Source organism: Xenopus tropicalis, chromosome 6 (assembly GCF_000004195.4).
Source record: "Xenopus tropicalis strain Nigerian chromosome 6, UCB_Xtro_10.0, whole genome shotgun sequence".
Taxonomy (NCBI): Eukaryota; Metazoa; Chordata; class Amphibia; order Anura; family Pipidae; genus Xenopus; species Xenopus tropicalis.
Window position 1 is genome coordinate 106,330,337 of NC_030682.2, and position 21,190 is coordinate 106,351,526.

General features: G+C 38.3%; 1 protein-coding gene across 22 annotated transcripts in view; it reads left to right on the forward strand.

Annotated features, from left to right (window-relative positions):
* The window catches only part of epb41l3 (erythrocyte membrane protein band 4.1-like 3), a 168,749-nt gene that overhangs the window by 80,192 nt on the left and 67,367 nt on the right, over nt 1-21,190 (forward strand). For 21 of the 22 annotated variants that reach the window (XM_031903967.1, XM_018095038.2, XM_031903971.1 and 18 more), the window contains exon 2: nt 11,259-11,455. In XM_031903967.1, coding sequence (XP_031759827.1) covers nt 11,270-11,455 — 186 coding nt within the window. In that variant the 5' untranslated portion in view covers nt 11,259-11,269. The remainder of the gene's footprint in view (nt 1-11,258; nt 11,456-21,190) is intronic. The other variant, XM_031903973.1, reaches the window with a different exon arrangement.

Below are 21,190 nucleotides of genomic sequence, written 5' to 3' on the forward strand. Positions count from 1 at the left end.
CTATCAATTAGCTATCCCCATGACTTTGCAATAAATTAACTGGACAAATCCCTCGGTAGATGGACATCATGCATATCAATGAGCTTTACAGGTAATAAAGGATTCTGCTGAAAGTCAGATATAAGGAGATGGAGTTTAAAAAAAAAAAAAAAAAACATGAACCACCCAAGCTTACTATCAGGTCAAGGAGAAAACTGATTTGGGGTCACACTTGTGAGGCCACAGACTTGGTAGTTGAGATGAAAGAGCATTCCCAGGGGTCATGGGTTCCTAAGAACCACCTAGCAAGCCATTTCTGTAAGAAAATCAAATAAGCAATTAAAACTCACCGGTTATTCAAGGAACTTTGAAATTAAACATTTTAAGGGCTAGGTAATGTTCTGATCATGAATTCTGAAATTTTTTTTCCCGATAGATGCTTGGTAAAGCTATTGTCTCCATCAATAATATGGGCACTGCAATAAGCTGCTTCATGGGAATGTATTTTCCTTCTATGCAGTGTGTATTTATAAATAGAAATATATAGATAAATAACATTCTTTGGGGCTAAGATATTAACGTAGGTGCTAGCAATGCCATTTCCTATATCAACCAAAGTAATATTTGCTTTTAATTTGCTACTTGTACTAGACTGAAGCGAAGGTGTTTTTTATAAGGTGATAATTTGCACCAGTAGAAGTCAGTGTTAGTAAATGCTCTCCTTTTTCATGTAGGGACCTTCTTCCTCCTGTGTCTTTTAAAGGGATAGCTTACCTATTTGTGCAACAGGATTTCAATAAACAGGGCTTCGGTAAACATACATTTAAGGTTACAGTTGAAGTCAGAGGAAGCCCTAGCAGGCCTCATGGGTGTCTTCTTTTTTCCAGTGGAGAAACAAAAATGCTCCTTGGCGCTTTCAAACCTTTTCAACTCAAGTCCTTTACACCGTGCTTATGTTAAATAAAGGTGTACATATTAAACAAAGGGAGATGCTGTCCCTAAAGAATATAAGCAAATCAGTGCAAGAACAGAGAAGTATTTATTTAAATTATTTGCTGTAGGGAATAGCACTGCAGGTTTTGAGAACTTTCTGGATGACAAACAATTGCGGGTAACAGACTCCATACCTGTATTTGTATGATAATTATGCCAAGAGATCATCCTTGCATGTTTGTAAGCTAAAGCTGGTTCCTGTGTGTTGTAATGTGTCTGTTATAGCCACTGATTATGGAAATCCTGTTTAAATAAATAGAAATTAGACAGCTGAAACGTGAGGGAAACTGTTTACGCTTTTATTTTATATAACGGACAATGGCATAGAAGCAGGCTTTGGAGATTTCCATTGTATTATAGATTACAGTTGCCCCAGTAGTGACTAATACATATTCTGTGGATGAGCAGAGAAGAGTGCTTATCTCTGCAGTATTTCATTCTTATGTGAATGGCAGGCAGCGTGGCTTTGGCTAAAACCCGCTAGATACTGCAGGGAGGATTAATTCCAGGGCTTTCTGATTACACAGCTGTACTGTAATTTTTTCTATCCTATCTAACCTGCAAAAGGTCATTAGGAGGCATATTTATTGCTACATGTAAAATCAGGGTTGGAATGCACTAAACATTAGCACCATGGAATGGAGTTTCAAATCAAACATACTAATAAAGCCGTGAAATTATTTTATGTGAATGTACAATGCAGTATAATATTCTGGCAGGAAAAAAAGCATGTGAAAGCCAACCTTAAGCACCACCACATTTTACACACATTTTTAAGAAATTCTTTGCCATCTGAACTTGTGCCATTTCTTCAGTGGGTTCTGCCAGGTGTAGTGTAGGTTCACAACATTATTTTTACATTATTTATAAGAATGCAAGTAGCTTTTTGTAATGGATTATTATTCATTTCCAAGAAAAAAAATCAGAACTTTATAAATACTGTTCTTTATTTATTTCACATAGGGCAGGATTATTATTATTGTTACAGGTATGGGGCCTGTTATCCAGAATGAAGACAAAGGGTTTTTTCTTCCACAGAAAAGGGGTCTTTCCATAATATAGATCACCAAGGAAAGCTTCAATCAATGGTGTGGTGCCCAGTTAGATACCCCCCAATGATTGTAATCACTTACCTGATACCCCAGGCTGGTGCTCCTGTTAGCAGAAAACTGCATTGGTGTGGGGTACTTGCAAGCGATCCTCTTCTTCCTTTCTTTGGGCCAGTTGCGCATTCACAGTAGAATGAAAAGAACAGAACACTTTTCTACTCTACTGAGCATGTGTCGGCCTTAGGATTTGTAGAAGGAAGAAGCTGAAAGAAGAGGAACACTTCATGGTGCTTGCACAGAAATACCCTGGGCTGGTGCAGTTTTCTGCTAACAGGAGCACTGACCTGGGATGTCGGGTAAGTGGTTATAATCACTATAATATACTTCTCCACATTTTGTCACATTACAGCCACAAACATGAATCAATTTTATTGGAATTCCACGTGAAAGACCAATACAAAGTGGTGTACACGTGAGAAGTGGAACGAAAATCATACATGATTTCAAACATTTTTTACAAATAAATAACTGCAAAGTGGGGTGTGCGTAATTATTCAGCCCCCTTTGGTCTGAGTGCAGTCAGTTGCCCATAGACATTGCCTGATGAGTGCTAATGACTAAATAGAGTGCACCTGTGTTTAATCTAATGTCAGTACAAATACAGCTGCTCTGTGACGGCCTCAGAGGTTGTCTAAGAGAATATTGGGAGCAACAACACCATGAAGTCCAAAGAACACACCAGACAGGTCAGGGATAAAGTTATTGAGAAATTTAAAGCAGGCTTAGGCTACAAAAAGATTTCCAAAGCCTTGAACATCCCACGGAGCACTGTTCAAGCGATCACTCAGAAATGGAAGGAGTATGGCACAACTGTAAACCTACCAAGACAAGGCCGTCCCCCTAAACTCACAGGCCGAACAAGGAGAGCGCTGATCAGAAATGCAGCCAAGAGGCCCATGGTGACTCTGGACGAGCTGCAGAGATCTACAGCTCAGGTGGGGGAATCTGTCCATAGGACAACTATTAGTCGTGCACTGCACAAAGTTGGCCTTTATGGAAGAGTGGCAAGAAGAAAGCCATTGTTAACAGAAAACCATAAGAAGTCCCGTTTGCAGTTTGCCACAAGCCATGTGGGGGACACAGCAAACATGTGGAAGAAGGTGCTCTGGTCAGATGAGGCCAAAATGCAAAACGCTATGTGTGGTGGAAAACTAACACTGCACATCACTCTGAACACACCATCCCCACTGTCAAATATGGTGGTGGCAGCATCATGCTCTGGGGGTGCTTCTCTTCAGCAGGGACAGGGAAGCTGTTCAGAGTTGATGGGAAGATGGATGGAGCCAAATACAGGGCAATCTTGGAAGAAAACCTCTTGGAGTCTGCAAAAGACTTGAGACTGGGGCGGATGTTCACCTTCCAGCAGGACAACGACCCTAAACATAAAGCCAGGGCAACAATGGAATGGTTTAAACCAAAACATATCCATGTGTTAGAATGGCCCAGTCAAAGTCCAGATCTAAATCCAATCGAGAATCTGTGGCAAGATCTGAAAACTGCTGTTCACAAACGCTGTCCATCTAATCTGACTGAGCTGGAGCTGTTTTGCAAAGAAGAATGGGCAAGGATTTCAGTCTGTAGATGTGCAAAGCTGGTAGAGACATACCCTAAAAGCCTGGCAGCTGGAATTGCAGCAAAAGGTGGTTCTACAAAGTATTGACTCAGGGGGCTGAATAATTACGCACACCCCACTTTGCAGTTATTTATTTGTAAAAAATGTTTGGAATCATGTATGATTTTCGTTCCACTTCTCACGTGTACACCACTTTGTATTGGTCTTTCACGTGGAATTCCAATAAAATTGATTCATGTTTGTGGCTGTAATGTGACAAAATGTGGAAAAGTTCAAGGGGGCCGAATACTTTTGCAAGCCACTGTATAATATCCCCCCCCCCCCCCCCAGTAATTAAAGTTTTCTCTTTCTCTCTACTGAAAATGTATTTAAATAAATCAAACAGGATTGTTTATATCTTAGTTTTGATCAAGTACAAGGTACTGTTTTATTATGACAGAAATAAGGGAACAATTTTTAAGCGTTAATTATTTGATTAAAATTGACTCAATGGGAGATTGCCTTCCTGTAATTCAGAGCTTTCTGGATAATGGGTTAAAAATATATATTATTTTATATATAAAAAGCAGACATATTTTGCAGTGTTATACAATACCTGGTTGTATACATTAAACAAACAAGAAAACATACATAAAATAACCAGTACATGAGCTAAAGATTCTGTTTTATAACTCTATCAGTGGGGGTTAAAGCTCCAAATTGCCCCTCTGTTAGTTTGAATTTAATTCAAAGTGCTGGGTACAGTTTTGAGCAGTCTGGAAAACACAGCTTACACAGTGATAATCAACTGCCCAAGACGGCACCCAGCACTTTCAGTAGAAGTTAATGGAGGGAGGATTTGGAGTGTTTGTTCCCCACCCACAGATTTACAAAACACAGGGGCAAAAAAAATGCCATTAAACGTATTCTGTGTGGCAGCCAACACATCATTATTCTACATGTTCCCAAGATCTGGACCGGTGACTCTTATGTATTTCACAAAGATGGCATAAAGCATTGAGCAAAAAAAATCTGTAGTTTTTTTGAATTCTTTAAATGTTAACCTAACAAAAATATATAAAGCATGTCCAACTATGGGGGGAAATTAAATAGACTTGATTAGTACAGTGGCCAGTGGTCAGCCTAATGAACATTTTAACAATTCCTAGGGGCTGATTTACTAAGGCACGATTTCGAATCCGAATTGGAAAAATTCCGATTGGAAACAAACATTTTGCGACTTTTTCGGTAATTTTGCGATTTTTTCGTATTTTTTGCGATTTTTTCGGCGCCTTTACGATTTTTGCGAAAAAACGCGAGTTTTCGTAGCCATTACGAAAGTTGCGTTTTTTCGTAGCGTTAACACTTGCGCGCAAAGTCGCGCCTTTTTCTTAGCGTTAACACTGAAAAGGTGCGACGTTTCGCGCAAGTTATAATGCTACGAAAAAAATCGCGACTTTGCGAAACTTTAGTAAAAATACGAAAAAAATCGCAAAATTACCGATCATTACGAAAAAAACGCAATCGGACGCATTCGGCCCGTTCGTGGGTTAGTAAATGTGCCCCCTAGTGTTCACTATACTTTAGTTCAACCCTGATCCTTCATTCCCATTCTTTATTCAGAACCTACTATTATTATTTTCACTTTCTTTAGTTCTGATAGTTTTACATATTATTTATCCCAGATTGTTTGTGCACAAGTGAGTAAAGATTCCTCTACTTCCTAAAGTTTATTTGGATTTAATATAATTATTATGCCCAAACAATTCAGCTGTCTGTCTCCCCTTTTGTTGCCATTTCTATCATCTTGTTAGTTCTTCTGTCAGCCTCGGGGTGGTATCTGTTGATATATATTCTTGGCTCTAAGGACTCATTGTAATAGAGGAATCAATCTTAGAATAGCAGGTGTTTTATATTTTCTGGTGTGTTTGGAGTAATAAGTAAAACTACCGGTATATGCAGAAAGTTTTGATATTGCCCTCTAGAGATTTTTTTGCATTATATGCATATATTACATCCCTCCCTTTGCTGATGGAATTGCTGTATGTGGTTAATGCTGATGGTGTATGGGATCTCAGATGCCACTTTTCTTTTATACCCACACAAATTTTTAATTTTATGCTCGGTGTGTGTTCCCTCAGATTAATGGAAGTTATGTTTTTAATTTTGTTGCTTTATATTTTCTTGTTAAGTGATAGGCAGGTGCAAAACAGTTCTTTGAGAAATTTGAAATTGTTTTGTAAGGTACAGCAGTATGTCATCCGTGATGCTGGGATAGGTTCTTGCCTCGCTGTCATTCACTGATCAGTTTACAGCCACCTAAAATTGTAGTTTAGCTTGTTTTTTTTTTTTTACCTAGGCAGGCTTCATCATATAGGGCAGGTGGTTCCCAAACTTTCTTACTTGTGAGCCACAGTCAAATGTAAAAACACTTGGGGAGCAGCACAAGAATCATACGTTCATGGAGGTGCCAAATAAGGGCAGCGATTGGCTATTAGGTAGCCTCTATGCACACTATCTGCTTACAGGAGGTTTTATTTGTAGTAAATTTTGATCTTATTCATCCAAAACAAGAATTCAAAAATAACTACCTGGTTTGGAGATAGTGAGAACAACATCCAAGGGGTTGATGAGCACTGATATAGGCTCACTCTAAGACCGCCAGATCCAAGGAAGGTAATATACACTCAACAGGAATGACTTACATCCACAGTGCTAATACTGTTACTGTGGTGTAGAGATTGCATAAAGCAGTGGCAAAAGGAAATGATGGTACTAGCTTGGGCATTAAGTAGCAGATAAGTGCATGCATGAAGGAAGCTGGAGACCAGTGAACAAGGTCAAGAACAGAAAAAGACTGTATTAAGGACAAAGACTCTTTAGAGCACCTTTGTGCTGGCAGGAAACTGCCCTTTTTTTGTTAAAATATTTTTGGTGCAAAGGTGTAAAAAGCAGCCACAAAACCCTGAGTGGAGCACAAAGAGCCATGTCTGTGTTCGGCAGTGGTATGTACAGATGGGAGAAAAGGCACATGGACACCCCCTGGAATGCCCTAGCTTGCACTGAATTTTCTTTAGCACTCCAGCACTTGCGACTGTACAGTTGTTTAATGAACCCTTAAATGTAGATCTTTTTTAGCAAGCAAAGCTGTAGTATCATTAAGCATTGATCAGTACAGATAAATGGGCAGCTCAGATCACAACTGGTGGTTATTGTATTGTTCTTTCTTTGACAAAAAATCAGGGGATGCACTAAATTACAGTTAATATATATTTTATTTTGTTTAACTTAAACCAGCAAAGTTTTATATATGTATGTGTGTGTGTGTGTAAATATATATATATATATATATATATATATATATATATATATTCTATTCCACTACGTCTTTATTTGCTGTGTTTCCCCCCCCACTAGCTCTGTTTCCTGAATTTCATTAGTTGCTTGGCAATTACGGTGAAAAATATGTCACTTTTTCCCACTGATCCATTAATGCCTGGTTTAAAAGGTTACTTGCGTCATTGTGTATTCTTGTAATTCTCATATTAATGTAATGCTTTGGAGCAAAGGTGCAATCTGATATTTTAACAAAGTTAGCATCTGAATAATTTGGGCTGCTGCATTTAGATTCATTTTATTTCCCATTCTAAGATGTTCAGTTTTGACATTTTAATCCCCTCATCGTGTTTCTCTCCCTTTTTAATTAACTTTTTTTTTTTTGATAAACTTTTACAGCACAACTGCAAATTCATACAATATAGGTATGGGACCTGTTACCCAGAAGGGTCACAACCTTGGGTTCCAAGGGGTTTTTCCATAACTTGGAACTCCATACCTTAAGGGGCCAGTTCATTAAAGTCCAAATTCCGAGTATGATTCGCATTAAATACGAAAATTTCTGATGTGCGTTAATTTTGTGAAAAGTTGCGTCGTGCTTGTTCGCAAATATCGTACAAAATCCCGAAGCTTGAATGAATTCCGAAACTTTCATACTTGTTGCGACAAATACGATTTTGACGTGGAAATTTTTGCCAAGTATGAAAAAGTGGCGGAAATTAACGATAAAGTTAACATTTTTAAATATTAGCATTTTTTTAAAAAAAAATTTGAATTATTTGATTAACATGGACTCTATGGAAGATGGTCTTCCTTTTAATTCTGAGCTTTCTAGATAATGGGTTTCCAGATAATGGATCCCGTACCTGTATAAGATAATATCGGTTATAGTAACATGCAAATAGGCTAAAGTAGGCAAAGAAATAATGAATAATATGTCCCTCTCCCCATAGTGAGTGTTGCTGTGGACCCTACCACATCCAATGATGGCCCTTTGAAGTTTTATACCTAGTCTTTTATTAAGATATACTGTGAAGAAATGTTAGTTATATTAGTTGTTTGGTAATGTTTTCTTCTTTTTATATTCTGCCTTTTATAATTTTAGATGAGAAGTTATAAAATGAAGGTGGTCACATACGTGCCAATAAAAGCTGCCGACCTGGTCTCTTCAGACCAAGCTGGACCTCCCAACAGTCTGCCTGACTGATATATGGTCAAAAAACAGTCCGATATCTGTCGGGCATATTCAGTAATCCCATTCAGTGAGTTTAGCATTGGCACTTTGAAGGCACCCTGTGCCTACAGGCCTGCCTTAGTCCCCATTATGATCTTTTCATATCATCACTATTTGGCTTACTAGGATGTTGAGCAGATCTGGCAATGTATGGCCATTTTAAATTTCCCCAAACATGACTTTTTGCAAGACCTGCAAGATTAGTCTGTATATAGGAGTTTCTGTTTAAGGCTGATGCCTGTGTGGCTGCACCTGGGCCGGGTGTTTCTCCACAGGCTGAGAATCAGCCCCATGTGTCATCAGCCTAAGGGCTCTGGTACACGGGGAGATTAGTCGCCCGCGGCAAAACTCCCTGCTCGCGGGCGACTAATCTCCCCGAGTTGCCTTCCCTCTGCCATCCCACCGGCGAACATGTAAGTCGCCGGCGGGATGGCAGACGCGGCGGCGCGATTTCGCGCAAATCGCCGAAAAAGACTCGCGAGGCTTTTTCGGCGATTTCCCGAAATCGCCTCGCCGCGTCTGCCATCCCGCGGGCGACTTACATGTTCGCCGGTGGGATGGCAGAGGGAAGGCAACTCGGGGAGATTAGTCGCCCGCGAGCAGGGAGTTTTGCCGCGGGCGACTAATCTCCCCGTGTACCAGAGCCCTAAAAGTTAATCTCTATCTCAGTGAAGTGTTGGGGCACATAGCATTGTTTGAATAATCATATTTATTCCCACAGTATGTTTTACAAGAAGTGTATTAAAACAGTCCTAATAGACTTTATTATATCAGTACCATCTATTTGTACCACTTTGGGTGCTGCTTTAAATCTAGGGATTGTTTCAGCATGGGAGAAAGCAATATTATCTGTGTGTAGCTAGTTTTGTAATGGGTGGGCTAAAATAGACTTGTAACCAGAATGCATTTTTAAATTAACATTGCTTGATAAAATGTTTACCCAGTCAGTGGCCTTATTGTATTAAAGCAAAAGAATCTTTCAGTCAAAATACTACCTGCACGGTGTAAATCCGGCTCCATGTACAATGTAGCTGCAAAAGGAGCTGGAAACGTTCAACATTATGGGGGGAATTCACAAAAGTGGAGGTAGCCCTTTTTTGGAGTAAAAGTGGTGTAAAAACTGGTGGAAAACACTTTCTCTAGATTCACAAACAGATATCCACCTAAATTCCGACTCAACCGCCACTTTTCCATTTTTGGTGAAAGAAAGACAGTTTACAGACACTTTTGTGAATTTGTCAATTAAACGACATTTATTAACGTTTTAACAACATTTTTCCTGACATTTTCAAAATGGAGTAAAGCTCAGTGTAACTCTGTTAGATCAATTCTAAACTCTTCTGTTTTGTTTTGTTTCCACCAGTCTCCATTTCACACCTAAGGGCTCTGGCACACGGGTAGATTAGTCGCCTGCGACAAATCTCCCTGTTCGCGGGCAACTAATCTCCCCGAAGTGCCATCCCACCGGCGAAAATGTAAATCGCCGGTGGGATGGCATACGCGGCGGTGTGATTTCAGTGAAATTGCGGAAGTTTCCTCTCAAGGCAAAAATCCGGCAAATCTCCACTTTATTTTGTCTCAATATCACCACTTTTGTGAATTCCCCCGTATGTCTTCCCTTTTAATGTCTGATTACACTGTGATATAATGAACCTGAAATAATTACACAATAATCCACGTATGTAAGATAGGTACAAAATGACTGGTCTGGTAAGCAGCATTCTCATTGGTCAACTGTCTTGTATCTGTAATTAGGTTGTTATTAATCTATTACTAAGCAACAACGTTGACTTATATGGAAAACTAGATTCTAATTTTCCACTAGAAAATTCCACATCTGATAAGAGATGCATTTAGTTGCATGGTGCACCCCATCATAGCAGGGCCCTTGAGTCAGTTCTAAATAGAACAAGGGTATTATCCTTGAAGGGGGAAAGGCCATACCTGCTAAACTCTTCATTTGGAATGAACTCTTCCAAGGGGACTATGAGCTTATAGGTACCGCCTTAAACTGCAGACTTGTCCTGAAAGGGGCACGGGTTGGGAGACCTTTTTATAGAGGGTCTAAATGCCCTTTATGTAAAACAGTGGCTAAAAGATATTTCTCACCAAGGGACCTTCTTTATCATTATTATCATGGCTTTCTCTCTTGCTACCCCAAGGCTTGTTGGGAAGTTTCTATTTAAAGTGTCAGGACTAAGATTGGTACTATAAAACTTGTAGCCCTCAGCAGGATGCCCAGCATGATCCTCTAAAACAAGTATAGCCCTCATTCCTTTCACCAGTCACAAGTGGAAAAGCAGTAAAATATATGCCAAAGTCAGTTATACCTAGATAGGCTCTTATTTTTCCTAATTTCTGCCCTCGTTGGAATATGGCATTTCCTTTTTGAGGTTCTTGAAATAAAACTGCCTTGCCTTGATAGGGAAACTTGGTCTGATACTCAATAAGTCACTTGAGAGAAATAACATTACTGGCTTGTGTTATCTTCTTGCCTCTTTACTTTAAGTAATTTGACATATGTCCAAGGTTATGTATTGCTCTTTGTGCAGTGTGAGGTGGGCAGGGAGCCAGCTGGACCCGTGTATTAAATACTGCCCACAACCTAAGTAGTTTTTATTTCATGCATTCTGACTTCTTGTCGGCTCATTGCCACCATTCACCTTGGCAACGACAGATCAGAAACATTAAACTAAAAAAAATAAATAAATAAATAACAATAATGATGTTTATTACATAATATATATTTAAAATCTGACTGGAAGTGTGGAAAGGTATGTGCAGCTGCCAGAAAAGACTGGGTAGTTCTATGGCTATAGAAAAGCACAAGCCTGTGTACTTCCATAGAGGTCACTGAATTCCAAATTGCCTTATTTTTTATATATCAAAGGAGAATGTACTATAACTAATTGCATTGCTGAGAACTGTATAAGGATTTATTTGAAAGGTTTTATGTACCATATAACCATTAATCTACTATGTCCGGTCAGGATTTTAGATTTAGTTCAACATGGACATTTTACTTTATACTTAAATAAATGTTCTTCTTTGGCAGACAAACAAACCATGACATCAGAAACGGGTTCCGAGTCAGATTCAAAGAAGGATCAGGAAAAAGAGCAACAAGACCCAGCCCATCAGAAGGGGATTTCTGGAACACAACAGGCACAGCAAGCCGGTGAAGATCACCAAAACGTTGGGGAAAACTTTCCAGCTGCGGCTGCTCACAGCACTCCACTGAAAGCCGAGAAGGTGATTGTAATATCACAGTAAAATGAGATTTCCACCCTTGCTGCCCATTGTCATTTCCATTTTTTCCAATGGCAAAAACTAAGCTGCTTGTTACTATGTATTCTATCCTATACTATTCTATACCATGTATTTTTTCTTCTCAAAGCTGTGAGCCCCAAAAATAAAACCGAGCATATTTCTAATTAAATAGATGCCTTTGCGGTAATCTCTACCTCTGGAAATATTGATGCATTCCAGATATTGGCAACATTTCTTTTTCTATTAATAGCTTTCCTGCAAAGACATTGGGTCATTGTGGGGATTTTAACTTGTGATGTAATCTGATCATATTTTTGGGCCAGCTTGCAAATGCGCACTCTCACAGCCTCCTGGGAGGGCAGTATTACAGCAGTGTTATTCTGGAAGACGAATGCATTAATCATGATTGTGCTCGGAACTATCCGAGCATTCAAAACATATTGTCGATGAGCTGCACTAATGAAAAGCAGACATAACTGTGTTACAGTTGCATAATATTTGGGCCCACATCTCTTTGAAAGCCTACTTTAAAAAGGATGTAAACCTTCCCCTCCAGAGTATACATCTCAGAGTATTTTATACTGAGAATAAGCCCTACTGGTGCAAAGTGTATTCTTCAGTGAGAAATAGCCCCACTGGTGCAAAGTGTATTCTTCAATGCGAAAAGAGGTTACCAGTGGCACTTTTTCTTAACCAATGTTCAATCTGTGATTTAGCTTGTAGTAATTAAGTGATTTTTTTTTTAAATTATTTTTGTTTTGTATAACTGGCTGTACAGAGCAGTTGTGTATAGTATAGAAAAATTATATATATTTATAAGATGTGGTAGAAATGTACTTGGGTTGTGAAGATTTTTTTCTATCACACCACTCATCCTTATCTTCTGGTTGCCTCCTTAAAGCTAATAACACATTTGTCTATTTGTTTCCTCCATTGACATAACTATGCCAGCAATGAAAAGGCAATACACTGCCTTCGCCCCTTGTATCTGTGTGCACGGACAGAAGGGCAGACACGGAATTAGCCCAAGAGTGCACACACAGAGCAAATTTCAGTGCAAAAATGCATAATTTAGCCCTTCCGTTCCAAATTTTGCTCTCTTTGCGTGCTCAAAGGTTTATTACGTGTCTCCTATGCACCACTAAAGCCACAATTGCCATTTATTATAATGGACAGCAGTCTACAGCAACTCCCAGTGTCTTATTTTCTCAGCTCCATGCGTGGCTTTATTCTTTTATTGCTCTGCAGTGCGCAGCATAATTTAGTAGGTGTATTAGCCCACTGCCTTTCTTAAAGAGAAATTGTAGGCTTTATACCTTCAATATATTATTCTACCTCTGCTTTCTGTGCTGGTGGAAAATTCATTAAAGCAAAAGCAGCAAGTCACATTCTTGCTTGTATTGTTTCTATAGAACAAAACTAGCAAAAGCTAGCTTCATATTGATTATTATGGGTAGGTATGTAGGATTTTCATACGACTGGTCTCTTCTCAAATCCTTATGGCCTGTTGGCTACAATTAGTTGCCCATAACTGATATATTCCATATTTTGTTCTTTGAAATCAGTATCTCTATGTGGATGTACTTCAGTTCTCTAAATGTAATTATTACATAACGGCAGGGCAAATGCAAGAGGCATTAGGGTACATTCATTAACTGAAGAATAAGCTCTAGTTAAACCATCCCAGTGTCTGCAAAGTGCTGACTTCATGAAATCACTTCAGCTATAAACTATAGAGGGATGCATGCGTAATGTTAGCTCTGTCTTTTCAGATAATCTGTGCACTTCCTATTCTCAGCCTCTTTATTTTAGAGTCATTCATTGTGGATAGATAACTACAATTCCTAAATCTATCTCGCATTTCTTGAATACAGTATCTCTGTAATATCTCTTAGTGTATCAATGCATTTCAATTCAGTTAGTTGACTTCATAGGATTCAATTATTTCTGTGTACCTTATGATGGCTTGAAAAATGGAATAACCAGCTGTGATTTCTATCTTTGTAAGAAACGGTGGTGATTTATTCTAAGTGTATCTATTAAAGGCATCTAAAAAGAGTACTCTAAATATAGCACTTATCATTGTCAGTTTGAGTTTTAGGTGCACAAATGTAAGGACAAAACATATAAATTCCATACTTTTTTTTTTATATAATAACATATAACAGCAGGTAGTTCTGCTATTGTTACCTATGGGATATGTTATGCATTTAAATACGGGCTACATGTTTTCTTTACAAAATACATATTCTGCTTATTAAAATTATTTATTTTACCTTCCTAATAAAATAAATGTTTATAATAATTTATGGGAAATAAAGTAAGTAGATAGTTTTGGCACTTGCAGTACTGGGGGAGAAGGTGATTTGGCCTTTAGTGCAAACTATAATTTTGCTGCACTAAGGAACATCACTAAGGAGCATGTTTACTAAAGGGCAGAAGTTAATTTTGAATATTTTCACCAAAGATAAAAATTCTTCCATATAGGAATTCTCTGATATAGGAAGTTTACTAAAAGCAGCGTGTGACAAGTTTTGTTGAACTACATGATGATTCATATCTTTTTGCCAGGTGTAATTTCTCTAGTATGAAACTGAATATTTGCCAATTTACCAAGAGCATAAAGATTCATTTTTGCCAAAAGAAATATCTCCAGGTTCCGAATGACAAACTACCATTTCTCAGTATTTATATAATCTCTTCCATATTAATATCCCATATGCATCATTTCTTTTTGGCATAAATTCTAGAACATTTCCCCTACTACAATTGTATGGAGGAAATACAATGGTAAATTTTCACAAGAGAATTTATGCTAAGAATAATTTGTCACATTACTCTCACAACAGTGTACAGGTATGGGATCCATTATCCAGAAACCTGATATTGAGAGCTCTGAATTACGATAAGGCCATCTCCCATAGATTCTACATTAATTAAATAATTACAAATGTTTAAAATGATTTCCTTTTTCTCGGTAACATTAAGAGTATCTTGTACTTCATCCTATATAATTATAGTTAATGTTGTAATGAATTTTTAGTAGACTTAAGATACAGAGACCCAAATTACATAAAAAAAACACCTTATCTGGAAAACCCCAGGTCCTGAACATTCTGGATAACAGGTCCGATGCCTATACTTATGTTTCTCAGTAAATTTGTGAGAATCTATATGATGTATTGAGTATGTATTGGCTGAGGACGAGGAGAAAATTCACATTTTAGCAAATAGCCCCCATCCCGGCGTATGCCATCCCACCGGCGATTTACATTCTAGCTGGTGGGATGGAATTTCGGGGAGATTTGTCGCCCGTGACAAGGGAGATTTGTCGCATGCCCGTGTGTCACAGCCCTAAAGACCTTTGAGACAACATGAACGAGGTTGCCACTAGAGATTTTGCCACAGAGACAAATACTATTGAGAATGGCTTACAGGATGAACCAGTGTATTATAAAGCTCATATGGCAAATTGTTTGGAAATGGTCATGAGTAGGAACATCTTTCTTGTAGATCATATAACCTCATGACAAACGCGAAGTCACAGCAGTAAAAAAATCATTTCCTGATTGGTGCGTGTGGCTGGCCGGCCATTAACCAACAGAGAGAAATGAGGACTGCACTTCCCTCTCAATTTCTTTATGATCCAGTTATTTCTCTGAGAAACGGATTGTGGGTTCATCACAGTCTGTGTTAATTGTTCAGCACATGGGTAAATAACTGAATGATACAGAACATGGCCATTAGGTTGCTATTTTATTGAAATGTTACAAATATTTTGAATGTGGCTTAACAAAAATAAACTGGAATTGTCATTTTCCGTTTCATCTGTCCCATTATGCCTACATTTATGCAACTTTAACCCCTAAGAGTTATTATTAATTTTGGAAGCACTTCACGGATTAGATAGAGGAAGGCAGCTCGGAGACACATAAACAAAAAAAATTTTTTTTTTTTTTCTCTCACTGGTCTTCTAACAGTAGTAAATTCACTTTGACACTTTTAGAGCGTGGATAAGGTTTGCATACATTTATGTAACTGTCATTTAAAAGCTAAACGGAATTATACTACATAAAAGAAAGAGATGTGGCAATAGTATTAATTTTGTCAGTAAATAATTAGCAGTTATAAATAAATTGGAGGCACACTGAATGCCTGGGGCCAGCAGCCCTTTGTCAGGCATGTCTGGATTATGTTCCTTAGCAAAGCCCACATTCTATGTATGTGATTATTTGGAAGCACAGGCAGCGTATATATGACACTAAAGGTAATTACCACTAAACCTATGGATAATACTAAAGTCACATTTCAGCCTTTTACAAGGTTTGCCAGCACAGAATCAGCATGTATAAATTACATGGAGTTGATTGTCTTTCAGCCTTTGCTATGATGAGTTTGATAGGAATTTACATGTCATTATGTTCCGTGTATCCTGTTGTGATAACAACGGGGAAACAATGCTTTCATCTAGTTAACATTTCCTCTGATTGCTGCAAAGAACTGTTTCAGATGATAAAGATGCATTCTGCGTGCTCAAGTAGGCAAAATTACTTTCAAAATTAAATTATAAACACCTGCCATAGAAATGTCACCAAATCGGAGCCCAAGTGTAAGAAGACCAATTAAATGTTTTTCCTTCAGAAAAGCATTTGCTGCTGTAGCCATATGTAGCATGTGCACTATGCCTTTCCAAGGCCATCCAGCAGTTTTAAAGTTAAAAGTTTTGTCGGCTTTTCATTGACATTTCATTTCCATTGCCAGAAAGAAGAACTGACATGTTAATAGTGTTTGTTAACAAAGATTTTTATTTTATATGTGTTTAATGTCTTAGGTTTCTGTTTTTTTAACATAATAAATAAGACTGAGATTAAAGGGAAACTAAACGCAACTGTAAAGCTGTCCCACTACGCCCCTTAGTTCTCTATAGAAGTTGATGAAAAACCTAATTACACATGGAAACCAAGTCACCAATAAGAATTTAACTGACTGAAAATTAAATTAAAGATGCAAGAGAATTGACCAATGAGAATTCTGATTCCCAGCATTGTGTCAGGCATCTTGCTGTTATCTTACATATAGAGATAAATGTAATTTTCCCCCTTTATTATATGACACAGGAATCAAGACAGACTTGTTCAGTGCTAGGAAACTCTGCTTAATGGTCCAATTGCTGGAACAGAGAACATGGAGCCAGATTTACACAGATCAGCTGGGAATCTCATTGGAGGATTTTTTAGCATTTCAATTCTGCCCTGGGCACTGGAGAGCCTGAAAAGTTTTATTGTGCAGTATTGCTTTAAGAATACAACCCTGATGTTGCTGGACTACAGCTCCCAGCATGCCCCTACCTTCATTATATATTAGATTTGTAGTCCAGCAACAGCTGAGTGAAGTTTGGTTGAGCAGCGCTGTGCAGCAGGGTTTAATAACCCTTTAATAGGTACAGAGCACAAAATCAGTTTTCAAAGAGGACATAATAAAGGAAGACTATTTGGCTCATATCTACAGAGTATTTAGGGGGAGAGTTATAAATGTTCAAGTTAGAGGTTTTTTCCCACAAGTTTTTTTTTTACACTAAAAAAACTTAAATTGAATTATGTTTCAAAAACTTGAATGTAAAAAATGTCTTCAAATGTGTTTTTTTATTCAAATGAGTTTTCCTTTTAATAAGCAAGCATTCAATATTCAACTTTATTCTATTTAGGAAAACAAATTCAAATTCATAAACATGCCTATAAATATTGATGCAGTTTGATATATTGAGCTACAAGACTAAAAGTGACTTCCATGAGTTCATCTGGTTATCCACCCACTTAGCCATTAGTTAGAACAGTATGATGATATTGTAGGGTTGACCCTAAATGTTAAGGTCAGAGAAATTATATTTCCATTTTTTTCCTAGTGGAGTTGGGCATTTCCTGTCTCTTCTGTACTTGCTAATGCAAGCTAATGTACTTGCAGACTTAGGGCGAAGATACACAGGGCGATTAGTTGCGGGGACTTTCTTTAAAAAGTCACAACAACTAATCGGCATACTGCAAAGGGTGCACAATTAGTTGCGGCGACTTGTATATCAATGTATGGCAGCTCAATCTCTGCGATTACTCACCACAACAGAGTTTTTTAAAAGTTGCAGTGACTAAAGGTGGCCATACAGGGGCCGATTTGTAGCTGCCGATATCGGTTCCTTGGACGGATTCGGCAGCTTATCGGCCCATTTAGGGGCAACAACGAATGGCCTGCCTGACCGATATCTGGCCTGAAATCACCCAGATATCGATCGGGCAGGTTCAAAAATTCAGCACCGGCTCGTTGCCGCGGTCCCCGAATCGTCTGCGCCCATTATGGTTGTTATAATTCGATCGTTTGGCCCCAGGACTGAATGACCGAATTAGCCTAAATTCCCCCAATATCACACACCTATAGGTTGTATATCGGGAGAAGAACCGCTCACTTGCCGACCTCACCAGGCAAGTGGATCTTTACGTGTATGGTTACCTTAACTGCCCCATGTATCTTCGCCCTTAAGGTAAGCAGATCCAATTTACAGAAAGATCCCTTATCTTGGAAATCAGGTCCCAAGCATTCTGGATAATGGATTCTATACCAGTACAATGATAAAAGGATTTTGGCTGATATGTCAGTATCTGTGATCAGTGGCCAATCACATTTACAAAAAAACCCACATGTGCTCTAACTAACCTTAGATCCTGTTACTGTCCAATCATTTGGTGATCAGGTTATATTAGCAGATATACCCATCATGTGTGACCAGCTTCTGCCTGGTTTGGTTTGTAAGTTAAGGCTGATACCACATGTGGTGTTTTTCAGCTGCATATTTTCTAATTCTCTCGGCGGCTGAAAAACGCCTGATATCATCATCCATAGAAACAGCTTGAAAAGACTCGAAGCAAACCACACAATGAGGAAATACGCTAGAAAATGCCTTAGCACGGATTTTTCAAGTGTAGGTCGAAATACGCCAGTATTTGCAAAGCAAGCTATTCCTATGTATACGCAAAGGCAGCTGGCAGACCTAGCGGAAATACGCTGCGTTTTTTGCTATTTCGCACTATTAGCACCATGAAAACGGGATTTGCTTACGTCACCAGTACTAGGCTGAAAAACGCCATGTGTGACTTGTGCAGCATTTTTAGGCCGAGAAAAAACGCAGCGGAAAAACGCCACGTGTGGCATCAGCCTAAGTACTGGTAAGGGAAGAGAGAGTGTATATATTGTGTATATATAGATATACACGTCATCTACTGTATATGTAAGATAACTTTTAACGATATCCATAGTACAGAAATATTGGTTGGGATCATTGGGCCACCATACTTGTACTGATTGTACTGGTACAAGGCTAGCTTTAGATTTCTGCAAGGGACTTGTTATGGATTTATTTTTACTGGCTTTAAATTGCTTTTCCAGAACACATCTATTTTGTCTTTGTAATTGCTCTTTAAAGTGTGTCACAAGCAGTTAGAGACTTGTTCATGGTACAAAACATATGCAAATTCAGCTTTTTTTGCAAGATAACTGTAGAGCCTGGATGTAAGAGTGAGCGTAGGTGTGTTTAGAAGACTATGAGGACACATGCTAAAAAACCATTTTGCCACAAAGTATTTATGCTTACCAGCCCCATCAAGGTATATTTCGTTGGTTGTACAAATGCTCAACTATGCTGGATGATTTGTAAGTCTGTGCTCGTGTTTGTGCATGCACTAATATAGCTTCCTATGTAACTTAGAGGCAGACTAAATATGCTTGTTAATTTGCCCATAGGGGCTTTTGCACATACGGCATTTTGTCTGCTGCTGCCACCTGCTGGAACACAGAGGGACAAAATGCCCTAGTCTGCCTGTAACTGCTCCTAGTAGTAGTGAATAAAGAGCGCCACACAGATACACATCTTTCAAGCAATTTTGCATCTGCTGCCCATTTTCTATCCACCTCTACTCTTTTCAAAATGCTGACCGTACTTCTCTTTTCTTTTTTCGGTTCAATTTTTTTCATAGATCTGTCTATAACTGTCAACTATATTACTGGCTGCCTTATCTCTTTCTTATTGTTCACCTTTTGTTGGAAGCTTCTTAAGCAGCGTTATTGCATTGATGATGCCACGAGAACAAATTTACCTCACCCTTTGTTATAACAGAAAGTACTTGCAAATCCTAAAGCCGTCACACAAATTAGTTACTGTTGGTTAACACTAAACATTGTGTGAAATCGTTTAGACAGAATTCATGTTCACAGTGCTCTTGGTTCAGATGGAAGACGGTCAAGATCTTTGGGAATTAAGCTCATTGTTGGCCAGGCTTTAATTTTTAATCTTCTCAGTCTCGCTATTGTGTTGTGCTGCAAAGTAAATGTAATTACATTATTCTGTAATGAGCTGCAGACACAGACCAGGTAACCTGGTAAATGTGGGAAATATACCTGAAAACTGCTGATAACTCATACTTTGTAAAAAGTGAGTATCGTACATCTTACTTAGTTGGAAAGCTGTGTTGCTTCCTCTGTGTTATTTCTGTATTGTGCAAAGATTTTTGATTCCTTAAATGACTGCATAATCAAAGGTCTGTGGGCATTGGGAATGGTACGTGTACCTGGAAAGAACTGGCCATAAAGTTAAGGGCTGAGAGAAGTAATCAAAGGTATTGTCCAGCGGCAGTGGTTCATCTGAGGTCTTTATGTTGGGGCCTCCTTATTTTTATAGTTTATGAATTAATTGCCACATTCTATTACTTATGTTTCTATGCAGGCCCTCTCCTTTTCATTTTCCTGTTTCTCATTCAACCAAATGCCAGATTCCTAGGCTAAATAAGACCCTAGCAGCCATTTACTGTAATTGTACCTATTTATAAAGCAGTTAAAGCCTAATCTTTCATAAGCAATGCCGTTTTGGCCTACAAAAAGAGGATTCAATTACACTAAAGTTAGGGGGTAACTAAGCTAATGAAGCTCTTTGAATATTTGTTCAATATTGTTGAATATTTGTTGATGAAGCAAACATTTTTCAAAAATTTCTGGGTTCCAGCTTATTCCAATATTTTAGTAATATTGCTCAGAAGAATATTTATTTAGGGTCACTGACCCAATGAATTCAAGACTGAGAATCATTGTTTCTGAAATTAGAGCTGAATTCCCTCTGGTTTGTATGTAATTACATTTGGGCAAGTACTTTAGAGAGACGACATGCAACGTGGGGCATTTTACATAGATTTTTAAGAGCATCCGTTGAGACTGAAAGAAGGCAGCTGCAGTGCTTAAAATAAAATTGTGGCATTGTTATTCCTCGAGTACAATGCAAGGGACAAAGATCATTTCAGTAATGGTTCGGAACACCTCTTATCCTTTCAGAATCGGGAAGGTGTTTTTATTTTACTCTGTTGAGAAAATTTGTAGCATTCAAAATTTGTTCTACTTTATTTCCATGGAAGGGTGGCATCATGACATATTCTGCTTTTTGTTAAATGTGTATGCAAACACATTTAAACGTTTTTAAAATTACCTTATAGCTCACCCAGGTTTCTTTGATTCCAATACTGTAAGTACAGGTATGGGACCTGTTATCCAAAATGCTTGGAACCTGCGGTTTTCCGGATAAGGAGTCTTTTCATAATTTGGATGTCGATACTTTGTCGACTAAAAAATCATTTAAACATTAAATAAACCCAATAGGATTGTTTTGCCCCCAATAAGGATTATTTATAG